Below are 16,234 nucleotides of genomic sequence, written 5' to 3' on the forward strand. Positions count from 1 at the left end.
CACGGCAGATAGGGCACGGCAGCTGGCCGCAAAGGCACATGGATAACCCGTTTGTGTTCATCGCGCAGATAGCTGCATCCCTGCTGCTGATAGCTGCGGGCCATGACTCCGGTGGGACACGAGGCCTACAGATGGAAAACGTGCATACTCGTACTACGCATCCGATACCAGACCGCTGCACCACCGAGCCATTCCTGCTGACACTGCACAGCAACGGCCTATTGTATCAGCGCACTTCGTCGACCACTCCGAGCGCCAGTTCGATCTTCAACTCGACGTTGGTGGCGCATCAAGCGCTTCATTCCATAAGAAGGGACGACACACTTCCATGGGCCATAGGGCATGGCAGCTGGCCGCAAAGACACATGGATAACCCATTTGTGTTCATCGCGCAGGTAAGAAAACGCTTTGAACATTGCATGCGTTCCAATGAGATTTGTTTAATTGTGCTGCCGTGCCCTGGGCTGCTGTGTGAGCTAATTTTTGACATAGTGTATCTCGTCAAACTATTGCTATTAGCAGGTGATATAGAAACAAACCCAGGTCCTGATACACCTGAAATTTCCCAGCAACTGCAACAAATTTTGAAGGATTTGAAAGAAATAAAGGAAAAACGACTAACCGCAAAGGACAAGAAACTCGAACAACTTACAACCCTAGACAAAAAGATTTCGTCTTGCGCGGAAACGGTCACAAATCTACAGAAAGTCGTTACAACACTAGAACTAAGGCTGGACGACCTTGAAAATCGCTCTAGACGATCAAATCTAATTGTGTATGGTGTGCCAGAAGAGGACAAAGAAAACGAAGGCGCGTTAGAACTTACAGTAAACGAAAAAATTATCAAAAAAGTCCTCAAACTAGAAGCTGTAAGTATCGAACGTGTTCATAGATTAGGAAGGCCAGATACCACTAAAACAAGACCAATAATTCTTAAACTTCTCGATTTTAGGGACAAAACTAAAATCTTGAGAAGTTGTTTCAAACTAAAGGGATCAGGTTTTTCTATTTCCGAAGATTTTTCACCTCGCGTAAGAGACTTGAGAAGGAAATTATGGAATTCTGCCAAATCAAGGAAAGAATCTGGTGACAAAGTAAATCTAATTTATGATAAACTGCGAATAAATGGCGATATGTTCTACTGGGATGAGGAAAATAATAGTATAGCGCCTTTGAAATCTGGTTCCGTCAATCCTGATCCAAAAAACCAGCAACGCGGCCCTTGAAGCCTGCGTTCCCGCCGAACTTGATATACCACTTATCCTTTTTTAACATAAACGCCCGCGGCATATTGAAAAAAACTGATTCACTTGAAGCCTTCCTTATTGCATATGAACCAGACTTTCTAACACTAACAGAAACTTGGCTAACAGCTGATATTAAAGATGTTGAGAGAGCCCCTCCCAACTACGCCATCATGCGGAAAGACCGGACGACACGAGACGCGAGGCGTGGCCATTCTAGTAAAGAAGGGAATCCCGTTTTCAGTTTTACCCGATAATGCAGACGTTGAGACTATCTTTTGTAAGCTGTGTTTCGCGTCTCGCAGTGTAGTCATGGGCTGCGTTTATCGCAGTCCTTCTTCCGGCCTCGACACATTGTGCCGGTTGCATGAATACATGGAGCGATATGCATCAGGGTCGAGATTATTAATCGCAGGTGATTTTAATGTTCCCGAAGTGAACTGGCAGACAATGCAGCATTATTCACCCTGTGCGGATGTATTATTTGATTTTATGTTATCGTTCAACCTCACTCAAATTGTAACTGAGCCTACACGTGTACAGGGATCCATACTAGATTTAATATTCCTCAGCAACCACTTTATAAAAGAAGAAACTAAATTAAGTTCACTAGATGGCATTTCTGATCACAAGATCACCTTTTGCACTATACCACTTCATGACACCGTTATTCCTCAGCAAATTGTCGCATACCGTGACTACAGCAAAGCTAACGACACTAGTATATACTTGATTACCTGATTAATGAATACGACTCATTCCTGCAACTTTCACTTAACAGCAGTACGGACATCGAAACCTTGTGGCTCGCGTTTGAAGTGATTATATCTCACTGCATAACCAATTACATACAAACTAGAAGAAAGAAACTTGGTAAGCGTAATCCATGGATAACTCGCGACGTTATTCATGCCAAACGTAAAGTAAGCCGAATGCGAAAATTGCTGAAAACTAAACCATTCAAGTTCACGCATCACGATCTCAGCACAGCTATCCAATGTATGAAATCAAAAATCAGAAAGACAGCCAAACAGTTCTACTTCACTAATACATTGACAAACTTTTTGAAAACTGCTCCAACCAAGTTTTGGAACTACATTAACCCAAAGAATCGTAACGACAACGGAGCCTCAAATGAAGAAAACAGAAACTCTGCTAACATGCTTAACGACTACTTCTGCTCCGTTTTCACAGAGGACGACGGCACAATATCACAAGCAGGCTCTACTAGAAATGAGACACTAGAGCCGCTTACACTAACCGAAACAGGCATACTTAACCTACTACTGAACTTAGACCCAAAGAAATCACCTAGACCTGATAGTATACCAAATGCATTCCTTTGCAGATACGCTAGCTGGATGGCCAAATACCTTATTAATAATTTTTAACAAATCACTGTCCTCAGGCGCCCTCCCTAAGGATTGGAAAACAGCTAAAGTAAAACCAATTCATAAATCAGGAAGCAAAACAGAACCCTCTAACTTCAGGCCAATCTCACTAACATGTACAGTCTGTAAACTACTAGAACACATTATCTTAAAGCACATAACCAAACATCTTGAACAGGAACAAATACTAACAGCTTGTCAGCATAGTTTTTCGCAGAGGAGTTTCCACGGTCACACAACTAATTGAGCTTGTTCACGATGTATCATCAAGCATTGATCAACAGAAACAAATAGACCTAATCTTTCTAGATTTTTCAAAAGCTTTCGATCGCGTAACACATCAGAAATTAACTTATAAACTCGAACTTACCTTGGGAAAAGGACCTATTCTCGATTGGATCAAAGACTATCTTACTAATCGCACGCAATTTGTAGAATGAATGAATGAATTCTTTATTAAGAAAAGGGAGGACCGAAGGTCGCTGGTGGGGGAGGAGGGACATACGAGGAGAGGTAGACACCCACTAAATCGCGCGAGCCAGGCCGCTAGCAACGCCGAAGTGGGCTAATTTTACCAGGTGATCGGGGTTTTCAAGAATGTCGTTCTGTAAAGCTTCAATGTGGCAATGCTGAAAGATATTGCTGTCGTCTCGATACATATTTAACATGGGACAGTGTAAAATGAGATGCTGCAAGTTGGCTTCGCATACGGAGTGGCAGAAGGTGCATATTGTGGGGGCAGAGGCGTCAATGCCCTTTTTTTGGTCAGCCACTGTCTGCCATTTGTGAATTCTGTCAGGGGTAGTAGCTGTGTTGGCAAGTATTTTATTTATAAATATTTCCTGGGATCTGCTGAGGGCGAGGTCCTTAAACATGTGAGGAGGAGTGAGATGTTTGAGTCTCTCCCTGTTAGCGTACTTGAGGAAGCGACGTATTCGTGCCATTTCGAAATGAGAGTTCGGCGGCAAATCCGCATAGGGGTGGTCACCAAGGTCGGGAGACCCGTGTAGGAGAGGTTGGAGACGAAAAGGCAAAACTCCAGATTGTGAGGTGGGAAGACCATGCGCCACCTCGTTACCTCCCCCCTGGGCCCCCACGTGTCCCGGCGTCCAGGCGACCCTAACGTCAATGCCATTCTTCTGCTTGTGCTGTAGAATATGGCGGATGCGTATAGCAGTGATATCTTCCACACTGGGGTCCTCAATGTCCTTTAATGCTTCGAAGGAGTCGGTGTAGATCGTGGATGGCGCGGCATTGTCTTGTAAGGCGGTCCAGATGGCCAAAAGTTCTGCCTGTGCAGGTGTCGCGTAGTTTAGTGTACAAATATAGCGCCTGGCCTCACCGGTCGAGGGTTTGTACCAGGCCAGAGCCATGCGGTCGCCATCGAGTGCGGCGTCAGTAAATATTGCGTTAGCGTCGCACTGATTGTGTCTGTGAGAGAGGCGCTGTCTGGCCGTAGTTGCCCCTGTTGCAAGTGGCGTAGACATCTTGGAGGGGTAAAGGGTAGGAAAAGCAAGGGTGGTTTCTTCGGCTGCAGTGTTCCGCGGTTCTACGCGGACGCGTCGGGTGTCCCACAGCAGTGTGTCTTGGCCCTGTGTCGTGAGATGCAGTCGATTATTCAGTGATGTCTGAGCATGTTTGATGATTTCGTCGATGGATGGCAGGGGCGTTAAGTCTTGCAGTTTGCGTATATTCGTGAACCTCGGGAGACCTGTAATTGTCCGAAGGATTTGTAGGTAGAGTACTTGAATGTTTTTTTCGGCTGTTTTTGATGGTGTTACGACTGTGCTTCCATAGGTGATTTTGCCAAGTGCGATGGATCTGATGAGGGTGGTGCAGGCTACCTGCCGTGCCCCGCCGAACTTGTTGGAGACGCGCTTTATAGTGTGCAAGAGCCTGGGCCATTGCTTTTTGAGCTCAGTCGTCCAAAATTGTCCCGTATTGCAACTGTGGATGGGAATCCCAAGAATTTTAACGTGACCGTGGGTGGCCCTGAGTTCATGCTGACCCAATGTCAATACTATTGCCTGTTGTGGCAGGAGCACGCTTCGTCTGCCATTGACACATAGAAGTTGCGTTTTCTCAGGTGCTAAAGTGAGTCCCAGTTTAGGAAGGGTGTCTTCGAGTGCAATAAGGGCAGCTTGAAGTTCGGTGGTCATGTGCTCAATGTTCCCGCCATAGTCTTGTGCTTCTGTCCAAATGGTTATGTCATCCGCATATATGGTATAGCGGGCGCTAGTGCTTGTCTCTAGTTCGCGGGCCACAGTAAGCATGGCCACATTAAAAAGCAGTGGTCCCAAAATCGAACCCTGAGGGACTCCTCGATCGAGATAGTAAGTGGCTGGAACGGCATTGCTGTTGCTGCGAAGTCGAATGGGTCTGGCTTCAAGAAATCTTGCGATCCAGTCTATTGTTCGTTGGCTGGGATATATTCTTGCTAGATTTGAGAGAATTTGATCTTGCTTGACATTGTCAAATGCTTTCCGCATGTCGACAGCTAGGATGTAGTCCGGTGGCCCACTCCTTGAATTTCTATTTAGGACCCTCCGAAGCAGCCAGAGGTTATTGTGGGTTCCCATTTTAGGTCTAAATCCGGCTTGGGACGGATGTAAGCCTGGTTTGCAATATTCGATGTAGTGGGTTATCCTGGTATGTATCATCCGCTCAGTGAGCTTACATATGGTTGGTGTAAGCGATATTGGGCGGAGATTGGCGATTTTTGTAGAGTCTTTCCCCGGTTTTGGTATCGGATTGATTATTGACAGGCGCATGTGATCCGGAACAATTCCTTGGGACCACTGCTTGTTTATGACTTCTAGGAGAGCCATTTCCGTTTCTTCTGACAAGTTTCGCAATTTGTAGAAGTAAATCAGCAACATTCAATTAAATCAAGCGTCATATCCGGCATTCCACAAGGAAGTGTTCTGGCTCCAGTTTTAATTCTTATATACATTAATGACCTGCCACTTAATATTTCTGTCAATGTTAGACTTTTTGCTGACGATTGTGTTCTGTATCAGGTAATTAATTCGTATAAGGATCATCTAGCTTTGAATGACGCTTTATCATTAGTACATAAATGGTGTAACGAATGGCAAATGACTTTGAACATTAAAAAATCGGCTACACTATCAATTACGAGGAAAAGCACAGATCAGAATTCAACTACACTATAAATAACGCCACACTTAACACAGTGAAGGAGTTCAAGTACCTTGGCTTGACATTAACACACGACTTTAGATGGGAACGCCATGTTAACAACGTTACCTCAACCGCACAAAAAAAGTTGTTCTTTCTAAACAGATGTCTCAGACTAGCACCCCCAAACACAAAGCTACTAGCATATAACACATTTGTCAGATCAGTATTAGAATATGCTAATGTTGTTTGGTTTCCTTTCACTAAAGAACTCATTAACAAACTGGAAGCAGTTCAAAGGAAGGCACTAAGATGTATTTACAATAAGTATAAGTTAACAGACTCACCCACAGAATTGCTAAAACAGGCCGGTATTCTTACCTTACAAAACCGAGCAAAGCTTGTGCAGTTTAAAATGATGTACCAACTTATTCATAACGAAATAAAAATAGACAGCTCAAAATACTTACCCATAACACAAACACGACCCACCCGACATAAACACACTCTAACATTAAACGAACACCCAATTCATACGGAAAGTCATAAGCATTCCTTTTTTCCTTTAATGACGCGTGATTGGAACAAGCTGGACCCTACCATTACAAACAGCCCAACCTTATCTGCTTTTTTAACATAAGTCGACAACAAATTGCATGCTTCACAATTCTGACCTACATGTGTTACCATTCATTTCTGTGCCATTTTATTCTATTTTATTGTATATAAAATTCCAATTTATTTATAGATTATCGCCTCTTGTGTAAACCTAATACCTTGTACTTTGTCATAGCTGAGTTCCATTGTTTATTTATGCTAACTTTTGCCTCTTTACCAGTTTTTTGCCTTGTATTATTCTGTTATTACTGCCTACCATTCTTTACCGCTTATAATTGTTATCCTATTTCATTACCTCTTGCTATTCCAAAGCATATGCAATGTATATGTTGTAATTAATGCTACGATTTCGTTCACCTTTGACAATTGTCTCCCTCTTTATTACTCCTCGTTCATTTCTTAATACGATTTATTTGCTTTATTATTTCTGCCAACCTCACTGTTTGTCTTTGCTAATTGTCAATGTATTGTATGTAAACTAAATATTGTATTAATTGTTGCATTAAATTGTTAAATATTGCATTAATTGTAAGACAACTATGTACATGCCCTTCTGTTATGATCCCTGATGGGATCGACAGTATTAATAAATAAATAAATAAATAAATAAATAAAATTCCCCTATTTTGATTTTTTTTATGCAACCCAGTTATAACAATGAAATTTTCGTGGCACTTGAATATTGTTATAAGTGGGTCCAACTGTAATCGCATTTTTCCAGATCCAGATGTTGATATGGTTTGTACGGAAAGCTCGCTTCAAGTTCCCAATTATGATGAGCACGCTGAAACATTGTTTTGTTAATTAGATTTTTGTTAATTACTGAATAATTACCCCTTATCACCTGTCACCTCGTGGCACCAACACAGACAGTATGTCTCCGAAGGAACCACCCTTTTATTTCAAAACAGCTATTTTAATTATTACTTAGTCTTCGTAAAACCACCAGGTATATACTGAAAATGAACAAAAATGAAAGGGTCACATACAATATAGTCCACATTTTTAATCTACAAGTGGTACTAAAACATAAATGGAATAAATTAATGAAATGCACAAGTACTGATTATACAAAAACCCTGCTACTTTTACTTCCTCTTTTACAAAAAAAAAAAGAAGTCTGGTTTCCTTACCCAGCTTGCGCATAGAGCGATCTTGTCCTAGTTGGCCAAAGTCATTGGCACCACAGCTGTAGACAGACCCACTTGCCAGCAACACAAGGGTGTGCTTGTGGCCACAAGCAACTTCCCGTACTGCCCGGGTGCCAAAACGCCTCACTCGCTCCGGCTGACTCACTGGCGTCTCAGTGTCCACGCCATCTGTAGGCCCAATAATCATTCAGAAGGCCATGACAAAATGCGACCACCATTTTGTAAGATATACACAGCAAGATTTGCAAAACAGTTTCTTAAAAGCTGACAGTACATGGTTGTCTAGTTTCAGCTAATTTATGAACTACACAGTAGACACCCTACATTATCCACTTTCTACTCTCCACACTGCAGTTTGTTCCACACAGTAAACCTCTGTTTAGTAAACTCAGCAAAAAAAAAAAAAAAAACTTGTACAAGCCACTGCAGACACCAAACGCATAAAGCGTTTTCATTCACAAGTGGGCCACCACCTAACTACGGTTCTCTTGGTCATCAGTTCTTCCTCACCTTTGCCTTGCGTAAGGCCAAGCTCTCCATTGGGCCCTAGACCCCAGGAATACATCATCATTGGAGCTCCTGAGCCTGGTGATAGCCCCAGTGAAGGACTGGCTCTCCCACTGCCACCACCCGTCCCTGCTTCTGAATGTGACCGCTTCATACTTGGCACTGCACACACATCGAGGAGAACATGAAGCAATAATAATGTATTTAACAGCAACAAAGAAAACTGGACCCCGAGTGTAGATAGGTAAGATGAGATCTTCAATAAAGTAAAGCTGTTCTTTAGACTTGCTAATAGAAGACAAGTAAAAAAAAAAAAAGAGAACATCAGTAAATTGCCTCAAGTTTTGAAGCAAGAGTTACAAGTAATATCAAAAACAAAAATCAAGTGAATGACATTTTTGTTGCTCTCTCAATGTCATAGGTCGGCGCACTCACTCACACTCACTCGCACTCATTTCAAAGGCGTGAGTGCGAGTGCGAGTGAGTGCCACTGAGTGTGACTGCAGGTGAGTGCGAGTGCGAGTGAGTGCCAGTGAGTGTGAGTGCAGGTGAGTGCGAGTGAGTGCCTGTGAGTGGAGGTGAGTGCCAGTGAGTGCCAGTGAATGTGAGTGCAAGTGAGTGAGAGTGCGAGTCAGTGTCAGTGAGTGTGAGTGCCAGTGAGTGTGACTGGAAGTGAGTGGGAGTGCAAGTGGGAGTGCGAGTGAGTGCCAGCGAGTGTGAGTGCGAGTGAGTGCCAGTGAGTGTGAGTGCAGGTGAGTGCGAGTGAGTGCCTGTGAGTGGAGGTGAGTGCGAGTGAGTGCCAGTGAATGTGAGTGCAGGTGAGTGCGAGTGCGAGTCAGTGTCAGTGAGTGTAAGTGGAGGTGAGTGCGAGTGAGTGCCAGTGAGTGTGACTGGAAGTGAGTGGGAGTGCCAGTGAGTGTGACTGGAAGTGAGTGGAAGTGCGAGTGAGTGCCAGTGAGTGTGAGTGCGAGTGAGTGCCAGTGAGTGTGAGTGGAGGTGGGTGTGAGTGAGTGCCAGTGAGTGTGAGTGAGTGGAGGTGAGTGCCAGTGAGTGTGAGTGGAGGTGAGAGCCAATGAGTGTGAGTGGAAGTGAGTGTGAACATGGTGAGTGCTTGTGAGTGTGAGTGGAGATGAGTGTGAACGTGACTGAGTGCTGTGAGTGTGAACGGGGTGAGTGCTTCTGGGTGTGTAGAGGTGAGTGTGAACGTGGGTGTGAGTGCAGGTGAGTGTGAACATAAGTGAGTGGTTGTGAGTGGAAGTGAGTGTGAACGTGGTGAGTGCTTGAATGATAAGCAGAGGTGATATCGGTTCACCTTGCTTTCGGAAAAATGGACGCACGTTGTGTGTACAAGCTCACTAGCGGTGATGACTTATCGCACTAGCAGATTGTGCACGCCAAGATAGAAACCACTCACTAAGGTCGTAATAATCCAAAGATCAGGGATGAGTGAGACAATGTATAATGAGATGAGCGGATATATTGTATTGCGATAGCAATTATATGGACACTCCAAGAGAACTTCTGCCGTGGTCGTGGACGTCGTTGTGAGGTTCCGTATAAAGTCCGAACACGGTAAAATCGTCGCAGTGTGCCGGCGGTACGCTGCGTGTGCGAGTGCAAGCCTGCGAGGGTCAGCCGACAGTTGCTGCTCAATCTCGCGCGTGCGAGGGAAAAGGCGGGGCGGATGCGCGCTGCTTCTGTCGTGCGTCAGGCATTGGGGGGGGTGGTCTTGCTCCGGCGGCGGCCGCGTGGGTGTCATATCTCGAAAGCGATCTGCGACGTGGAAAAAGGGCGCGCGCGCGCACCTCCTCTTCAAAGCGATTTGCGACGTGAACAATGTTCAACTAGAGCCGGTTACTTCGTATGCGCCGTGTTTTAGACGTTTAGTTCGCTTTGAAGCGAGAGGCGGCACGAAGGTCAATTCGCTCGCGGCTATAGCTGCGCCTCTTTACTCCAGCATTCTGACAGCAAGTTTCCGCGGTCATCGAGCGAGATGCGTTCATGTTTACCTGCTCACGCGTGACACCGTGCTTGTCTATTTAGTTAGTAGGCGAATGTGTACAAGTTTATACGGCCCATTAAACTACTATCCTTACTTCGTATAGCTCTCTACTAATTTGCTATCGCAATCGAAGCTTCGCCTTTCGGGCGAAACTGCCACATTTTCTTTAATACACCAGGGAATATGTATGGGCTGGAGCGCTGATGGCAGACATATCCAAATCATGACTGGCAAATTTTGCCATGACTTCCACTGAGTGAAGACATTTAATGCCGTTTGATTTGCTACAGCTTCGCTGGCCATCCGCCTTCAGAGGGTGGAATGGCTCCTCATTTTCTTCCTGCTTCCCTCTTAAACATACACGTACAGGCTCCTTATATAAACAGACAGAGCGGAAGAGGGACTAGCCAAGTTAACACAGAGTAACAGACACGCACGCTCGCATACATGGAGAAAAAGCAAAGATGCAATGATAGATACCGCTTTGTTCTCCCTTTTGTGTTTGTTTCGGCATTAAGTGGTTGACTAAGTATACGGACAGTCAATCTCTCCCTCTATTTCCCGCTCTCTTGGCTCAATCCGACCGAAGGGGAGCTTAGCGAGCATGGGTGTCAAGCATGCACACGTCTAATGTCAATGACAGAGAGATGGACAGAGAGGGTTTGGGGCTGACGTCAATGTTTATGCCACCATGAATAAATTGAAAAGAAAAATTTAGTCGTGCTAGTTTTGCTCTACTTTGCAGTGTTAATAAACCAGCTCTCTTTAATAATTTAGTCAATGAATCCGTTAATTTGTATTTATTAAAATATAACCTTATTGCCTTCCTCTGCAGCCCTTCCATTCTTGCAATGAGTTATATTGTGTACGGAAACCAAACAATATTGGCGTGCTCCAGCACTGTTCGAACAAGCATTTTGTAGGCCAGCAAATTTTATCTGGGGCCCCAAGGCGAAGGTGTCTTCTCAGAAAGAAGAGTCGGTTTAGTGCTCAGCATGTACATTGATTTCCACTTGAGGTTATTTTGTTAACATGGCTTTCCCATCGGAGAGCGTATGTTAAAGTGACACCTAAATATTTACGCTGAAATGCACAAGTGAGAGGTGTGTCATTAATAATGTAAGTAAACTCAGATATCTGTTTCTTTCTTACTGCTAGCGTTACATATTTTTCAGCATTTAGAGTCATCTGGCACTCCTGACACCACGAAAAGGCAGAATTTTGTATATGGTGATTATCACTGCGATTAATTTCGCGGTACGAAATACAATAGTCAGCGAATAGACGGATGTTACCATGTAATCGGGAAGGCAAATCATTTATGTATATAAAAAATAAAGCTGGGTCCAAAACACTGCCTTGGCGCACTCCCGATGCAACAGGTGCTAAATTAGAAGCTTCGTTATTAATATACACGAATTGTGAGCGGTATAGATCGGCACAGTGACTCATGAGTGCACTCACACTCGCACTCATTTCAAAGGGGTCAGTGCGAGTGAGTGGAGGTGAGTGCGAGTGAGTGCCAGTGAATGTGAGTGCAGGTGAGTGCGATTGAGTGCTAGTGATTGTGAGTGCAGGTGAGTGCGAGTGAGTGCCAGTGACTGTGAGTGCAGGTGAGTGCGAGTGTGAGTGAGTGCCAGTGACTGTGAGTGCAGGTGAGTGCGAGTGTGAGTGAGTGCCAGTGAGTGTTAGTGCAGGTGAGTGCAAGTGAGTACCAGTGATTGTGAGTGCAGGTGAGTGCGAGTGCGAGCGAGTGCCAGTGAGCGTGAGTGCAGGTGAGTGCGAGTGCGAGTGAGTACCAATGAGCATAGGTCGGCAGTGTGGGAGAACACTCACTCACACTCACTCACCATAATTTTTTCCAGGCCCCGTACTCACTCACGTTCACACTCATTTCCACTCACACTCACAGCACTCACTCGCACTCATACTCACCTGCACTCACACTCACTGGCACTCACTCACACTCAACTGCACTCACACTCACTGGCACTCACTCACACTCACCTGCACTCACACTCACTGGCACTCTCTTGCACTCACCTGCACTCACACTCACAGACACTCACTCGCACTCGCACTCATCTCCACTCACACTCACAGGCACTCACCTGCACTCACACTCACTGGTACTCACCTGCACTCACACTCACTGGTACTCACTCGCACTGACACTGACTGGGACTCACTCGAACTCACACTCACTGGTACTCGCTCGCACTCGCATTCAATTACACTCACTTTCACTGGCACTCACTCGCACTCACTGGCACTCACCTGCACTGGTACTCACTCGCACTCACCTGCACTCACACTCACTGGCACTCACTCGCACTCACCTGCACTCACACTCAGTGGCACTCACTCGCACTCGCACTCACGCCTTTGAAATGAGTGCGAGTGAGTGTGAGTGAGTGCACTCATGAGTGAGTGCGCCGACCTATGCTAGTGAGTGCGAGTGAGTGCCTGTGAGTGTGAGTGGAGATGAGTGCGAGTGAATGTCTGTGAGTGTAAGTGGAGGTGAGTGCGAGTGAGCGCCAGTGAGTGTGAGTGGAAGTGAGTGCGAGTGCAAGTGAGTGCTGTGAGTGTGAGTGGAGGTGAGTGTGAACGTGAGTGAGTGGGGAGCCTGGAAAAAATTATGGTGAGTGAGTGTGAGTGAGTGTTCTCCCACACTGCCGACCTATGCTCAATGTTGTATTTTCACCTACAGCATGACTTTCACAAACATAACATTTAATAGTGCACATAAAATGAGCGTGTTCAGTGCCCGTGCTGCCTTTTTCCTGGTTAACTGCTTTCAATTTACAGTTTTTTACATTGTGCTTCTCATAAAAGTTACAACATGCAAGAAAAAAAGTCAAGTCCTAAATTACCAGTCAAAGGATGCCATCAGAAAAATCCACTGCAGTGAGCACCAGACATTAAAACATCAAATGCAATGATAACAAAATGCACATGACTATCAATATACAAGAAAAATGTTGCAGAAAAGCATTTCAGAGTCGCTGGTGAAGCCTTCAGTCTTGACCACCAATGTCTTGATCAGAAGATAAAGACTGGTCATTTCATCTGCGGAAGCAGCGACGGTGTGCACCGCCACATTGCCCCTGGGGCATACCTGTATGCCGTGGTGTCCAGATGATTTTGATCTGACTATCTCTACTCTTGACCCTCAGGACAAACCCATACAAGCTCCAAAAGAAACATGGCATCTTCAGTAGCCACCATGCATTATGTGTGTATGTCCTGTACCCCAAGTCAATTCTGCCTCAAACAGCTTACCCCACCTGTCCTCTTTTTGAGCAAGTCTCCCCTTTTGCACTCCCAAGAGGTCTTCATCAATAAATATATACATATTTAGTTCACAAATCACACTCAGTACTGAAATGGTGACGACCATTACGACAGTTACGTTGACGAGCTGCAAGTTCGACTACCACACTGGCAGAGTTCCGATTTTGAAACTGGGAGAATGGCCACACAGGCATTACAAAGAACAGACTACCATGAAGCATTGCTTACGGATTCTAGCAGGCAGCTTTTATTTTCCAAATATGAAAGTCAGGTTGGCCTGCTCAGGGCAGTTTTACGGGGACTGATCAACCGCTCTCCTGACCAGGTACAGCCTCAGCACAACTCGTCACTCGTCAACTGACCAAGACGACATCACAGGATTTAGTGAACTAAGTGTGCACCGCCAATGCCCTTATTTCACCCCACAGAAGGCATGTGCCTCCCCCTTTTATTTTATAAAGGACTTTCAATCAAGTGATCAGAAGCAGCAGTGGGACTGTCAAGGCATACCAGGACAAAATCATAAGCAAGAATAGCCATCAAGGAAGAGGAAAGGTCAGCCACCACAGAAGCTCAATAGATGGAGCAGCACATACGACTTATAGAGGCAATAGTTTTGCTCCCCAACATAAAGAAATGGATTGGTTTATTGTCCACGTCACAGAAATCTACAGTGCACAAGCGGACAAGTACAAAGAAGGGTGTAACAGATACACCCTTCTTTGTACTCCTCCACTAATGTGCAACACACTTCTTGCTATTTACCACCTCTTGTTCTTTACAACTTTCACCTTACCTCAACGTACGCAATTTTTAAGCATGAAAGGATCTAGAATTCAAAAATATGAACGCGCAAAAAAAAAACACTATACTCAAGTACTTTATGTGTGTTACACAGACATTTTTCTTAATTTGGATATTTACTTCCCTAATGATAGCCGACACAATGTGCTAGCCTTTTTTCCCACTTCATAAGCAAACATTAAAAACTGCAGTCATTCCCACTGAGGCTGCACCGATGAGGCCAGCCTAATGACTTTGAATGACTACATTTTTAAACCACTGATTATAGTAATATCACAATCTCAAATAGTGACAGAGCTATAAATAAAATGCTTGTAAGAGAATTTTCTAGCTGGAAATTGATTTCTTGCACTGTTTCCTTTTAAAAGATCCCTCACCCAGTTTGGGTATTGCAAATAGACAAGCGCAGTGCATTGATAACTAACTGATGATATTGTCTGCCAAGTACCGAACCATTGCACAACGCAAAAACAGCTGAAATTTTTTATTGAATGGAAGCATGTGCACCCTTCCCCTTGAGGGAGCTCCACTTCACACTGGAGAATCGATGTCACATGCATAAACAGTTCTGCATGACACCATTATGGCATATGAAGTCAGCAAATCATTCAATGCAAAATGTGCAAAACCACCACCACTGGAAGTGCACCACGCGCCGAAAAAGGAGAAGAAAAAAAAAATTGGGATAACACTTCAGCTTTGCTTTTAAGAGTGGAACGCCATAGCATTCAAAGATCCCTGACTGCTTCTCACGCTGCTCGACAACTGCAGCTTAAGCAACCGTAATGGTTACCCGGAAACACTGGCGGCGAACGCTATGCACGAAGGCAAGCTTTCTGGTAGAAACGCGGCCTCTTGCATGGGGCGATCCTGGAGATATTGCTTAGCCGCGCCAAAAAAATTACATAATTTTCAGGTTTCCATTTTTGTTTCGTACTTGTAACATTTCAGGCATGCACTGTGGGTGTTTTGTTTCATGACATTTGTTTGTGGATTGTCATTCTCAAAATTCCGAGGAATAGCTTTGCTAAGAATGCAAGACAAGGTATGAGCAACATTATTGATAAAATGGTGTGGCATACCCAAATATATTTGGAGGGCCTGCGTGGTTGGGGATGATTTTCTCGGCCGCGGGCGCCGAAGCCGACGCCGGATTTTCGCATTAAAAAAGGAGGTGAGGCTCGTAATGCAGTCTCTCATGTCCGATATGAAAAAAAGGCAGGAAAGGAGGCAAAGAAGCCTGCTTCCTGGCGGCATGGCAATGCAACATTACAGTGCAACCCCTTTGACACGATTCTGTATAATACGTTTTTCAGGGTAACATGTTTCTTTTTCTTTTCCCGGTAATACAATTTGGTTGGATAATACGTTGGATAATGCAATTTTCAGATGATACGCTTTGTTTTCTGGTTCCCGTGAAGATCGAATCAACGAGATTCCACTGTACATTTCTCCCACCTCCTCTAGCTTTGACCCAATTTGAAACTGCTTGTGGTAAAACTCAACCTAGACTGCATTTTACATCTCATGTACAAACAAATTTTCGGATAGCGTTCAGTGAGGGGTGCTTTAATGTCCAGGGAATACAGTGTGCTACTGTGGAACTGCTGGCAGTCAAAGGGCTAGTGAGTATAAAGAACCTAATTATTCTAGATATACTTGGAGAACCAAGGCTATGCAAGCAGCCCAGTTACAAGTCCTTCAGGCAGCAGCAAACTTAATCCTTAATGCCTGTTAGCCCAATCTTCTTCCGTGAAAAAATATATAATAAAATTAAAGTGAAATTACATTGAAAGTCATCAACTCTTTTTTACGGCAAGCAGCATGGCTTCCGTAGCCGTCTCTCGACAACAACACAACTTTTCGAAATTACTCATGCTTTTGCTACAGCCTTAAACTGGAGAGAACAAATTGATGTTATTACTATAGATCTGTCCAAGGCTTTCGACAGAGTGTGTCATGTGAAGCTTTTACACAAACTGCACGACTTTGGTATTGATGAACAAATTATCAATTGGATCAAGGCTTATTTAACTAACAGAGAACAGTTTGTGGTAATAGACGAAGAATGCTCTTCGACTG

At 44.4% G+C, this 16,234-nt stretch overlaps 1 protein-coding gene across 16 annotated transcripts in view; it reads right to left on the reverse strand.

Moving 5' to 3' along the window:
* The window catches only part of LOC119436503 (probable E3 ubiquitin-protein ligase HERC4), a 335,733-nt gene that overhangs the window by 222,914 nt on the left and 96,585 nt on the right, over window positions 1-16,234 (reverse strand). For 13 of the 16 annotated variants that reach the window (XM_049658141.1, XM_049658148.1, XM_049658145.1 and 10 more), the window contains 2 exons: window positions 8,056-8,214; window positions 7,528-7,713 (listed from right to left, as the gene is read on the reverse strand). The exons of 1 other annotated variant lie outside the window; for it this stretch is intronic. In XM_049658141.1, the coding sequence (XP_049514098.1) occupies window positions 7,528-7,713; window positions 8,056-8,214 (345 nt within the window). The remainder of the gene's footprint in view (window positions 1-7,527; window positions 7,714-8,055; window positions 8,215-16,234) is intronic. 2 more of the 16 variants (XM_049658143.1, XM_049658151.1) reach the window with 1 other exon arrangement.

The sequence above is a fragment of the Dermacentor silvarum genome, chromosome 1, assembly GCF_013339745.2.
Source record: "Dermacentor silvarum isolate Dsil-2018 chromosome 1, BIME_Dsil_1.4, whole genome shotgun sequence".
Classification (NCBI taxonomy): domain Eukaryota; kingdom Metazoa; phylum Arthropoda; class Arachnida; order Ixodida; family Ixodidae; genus Dermacentor; species Dermacentor silvarum.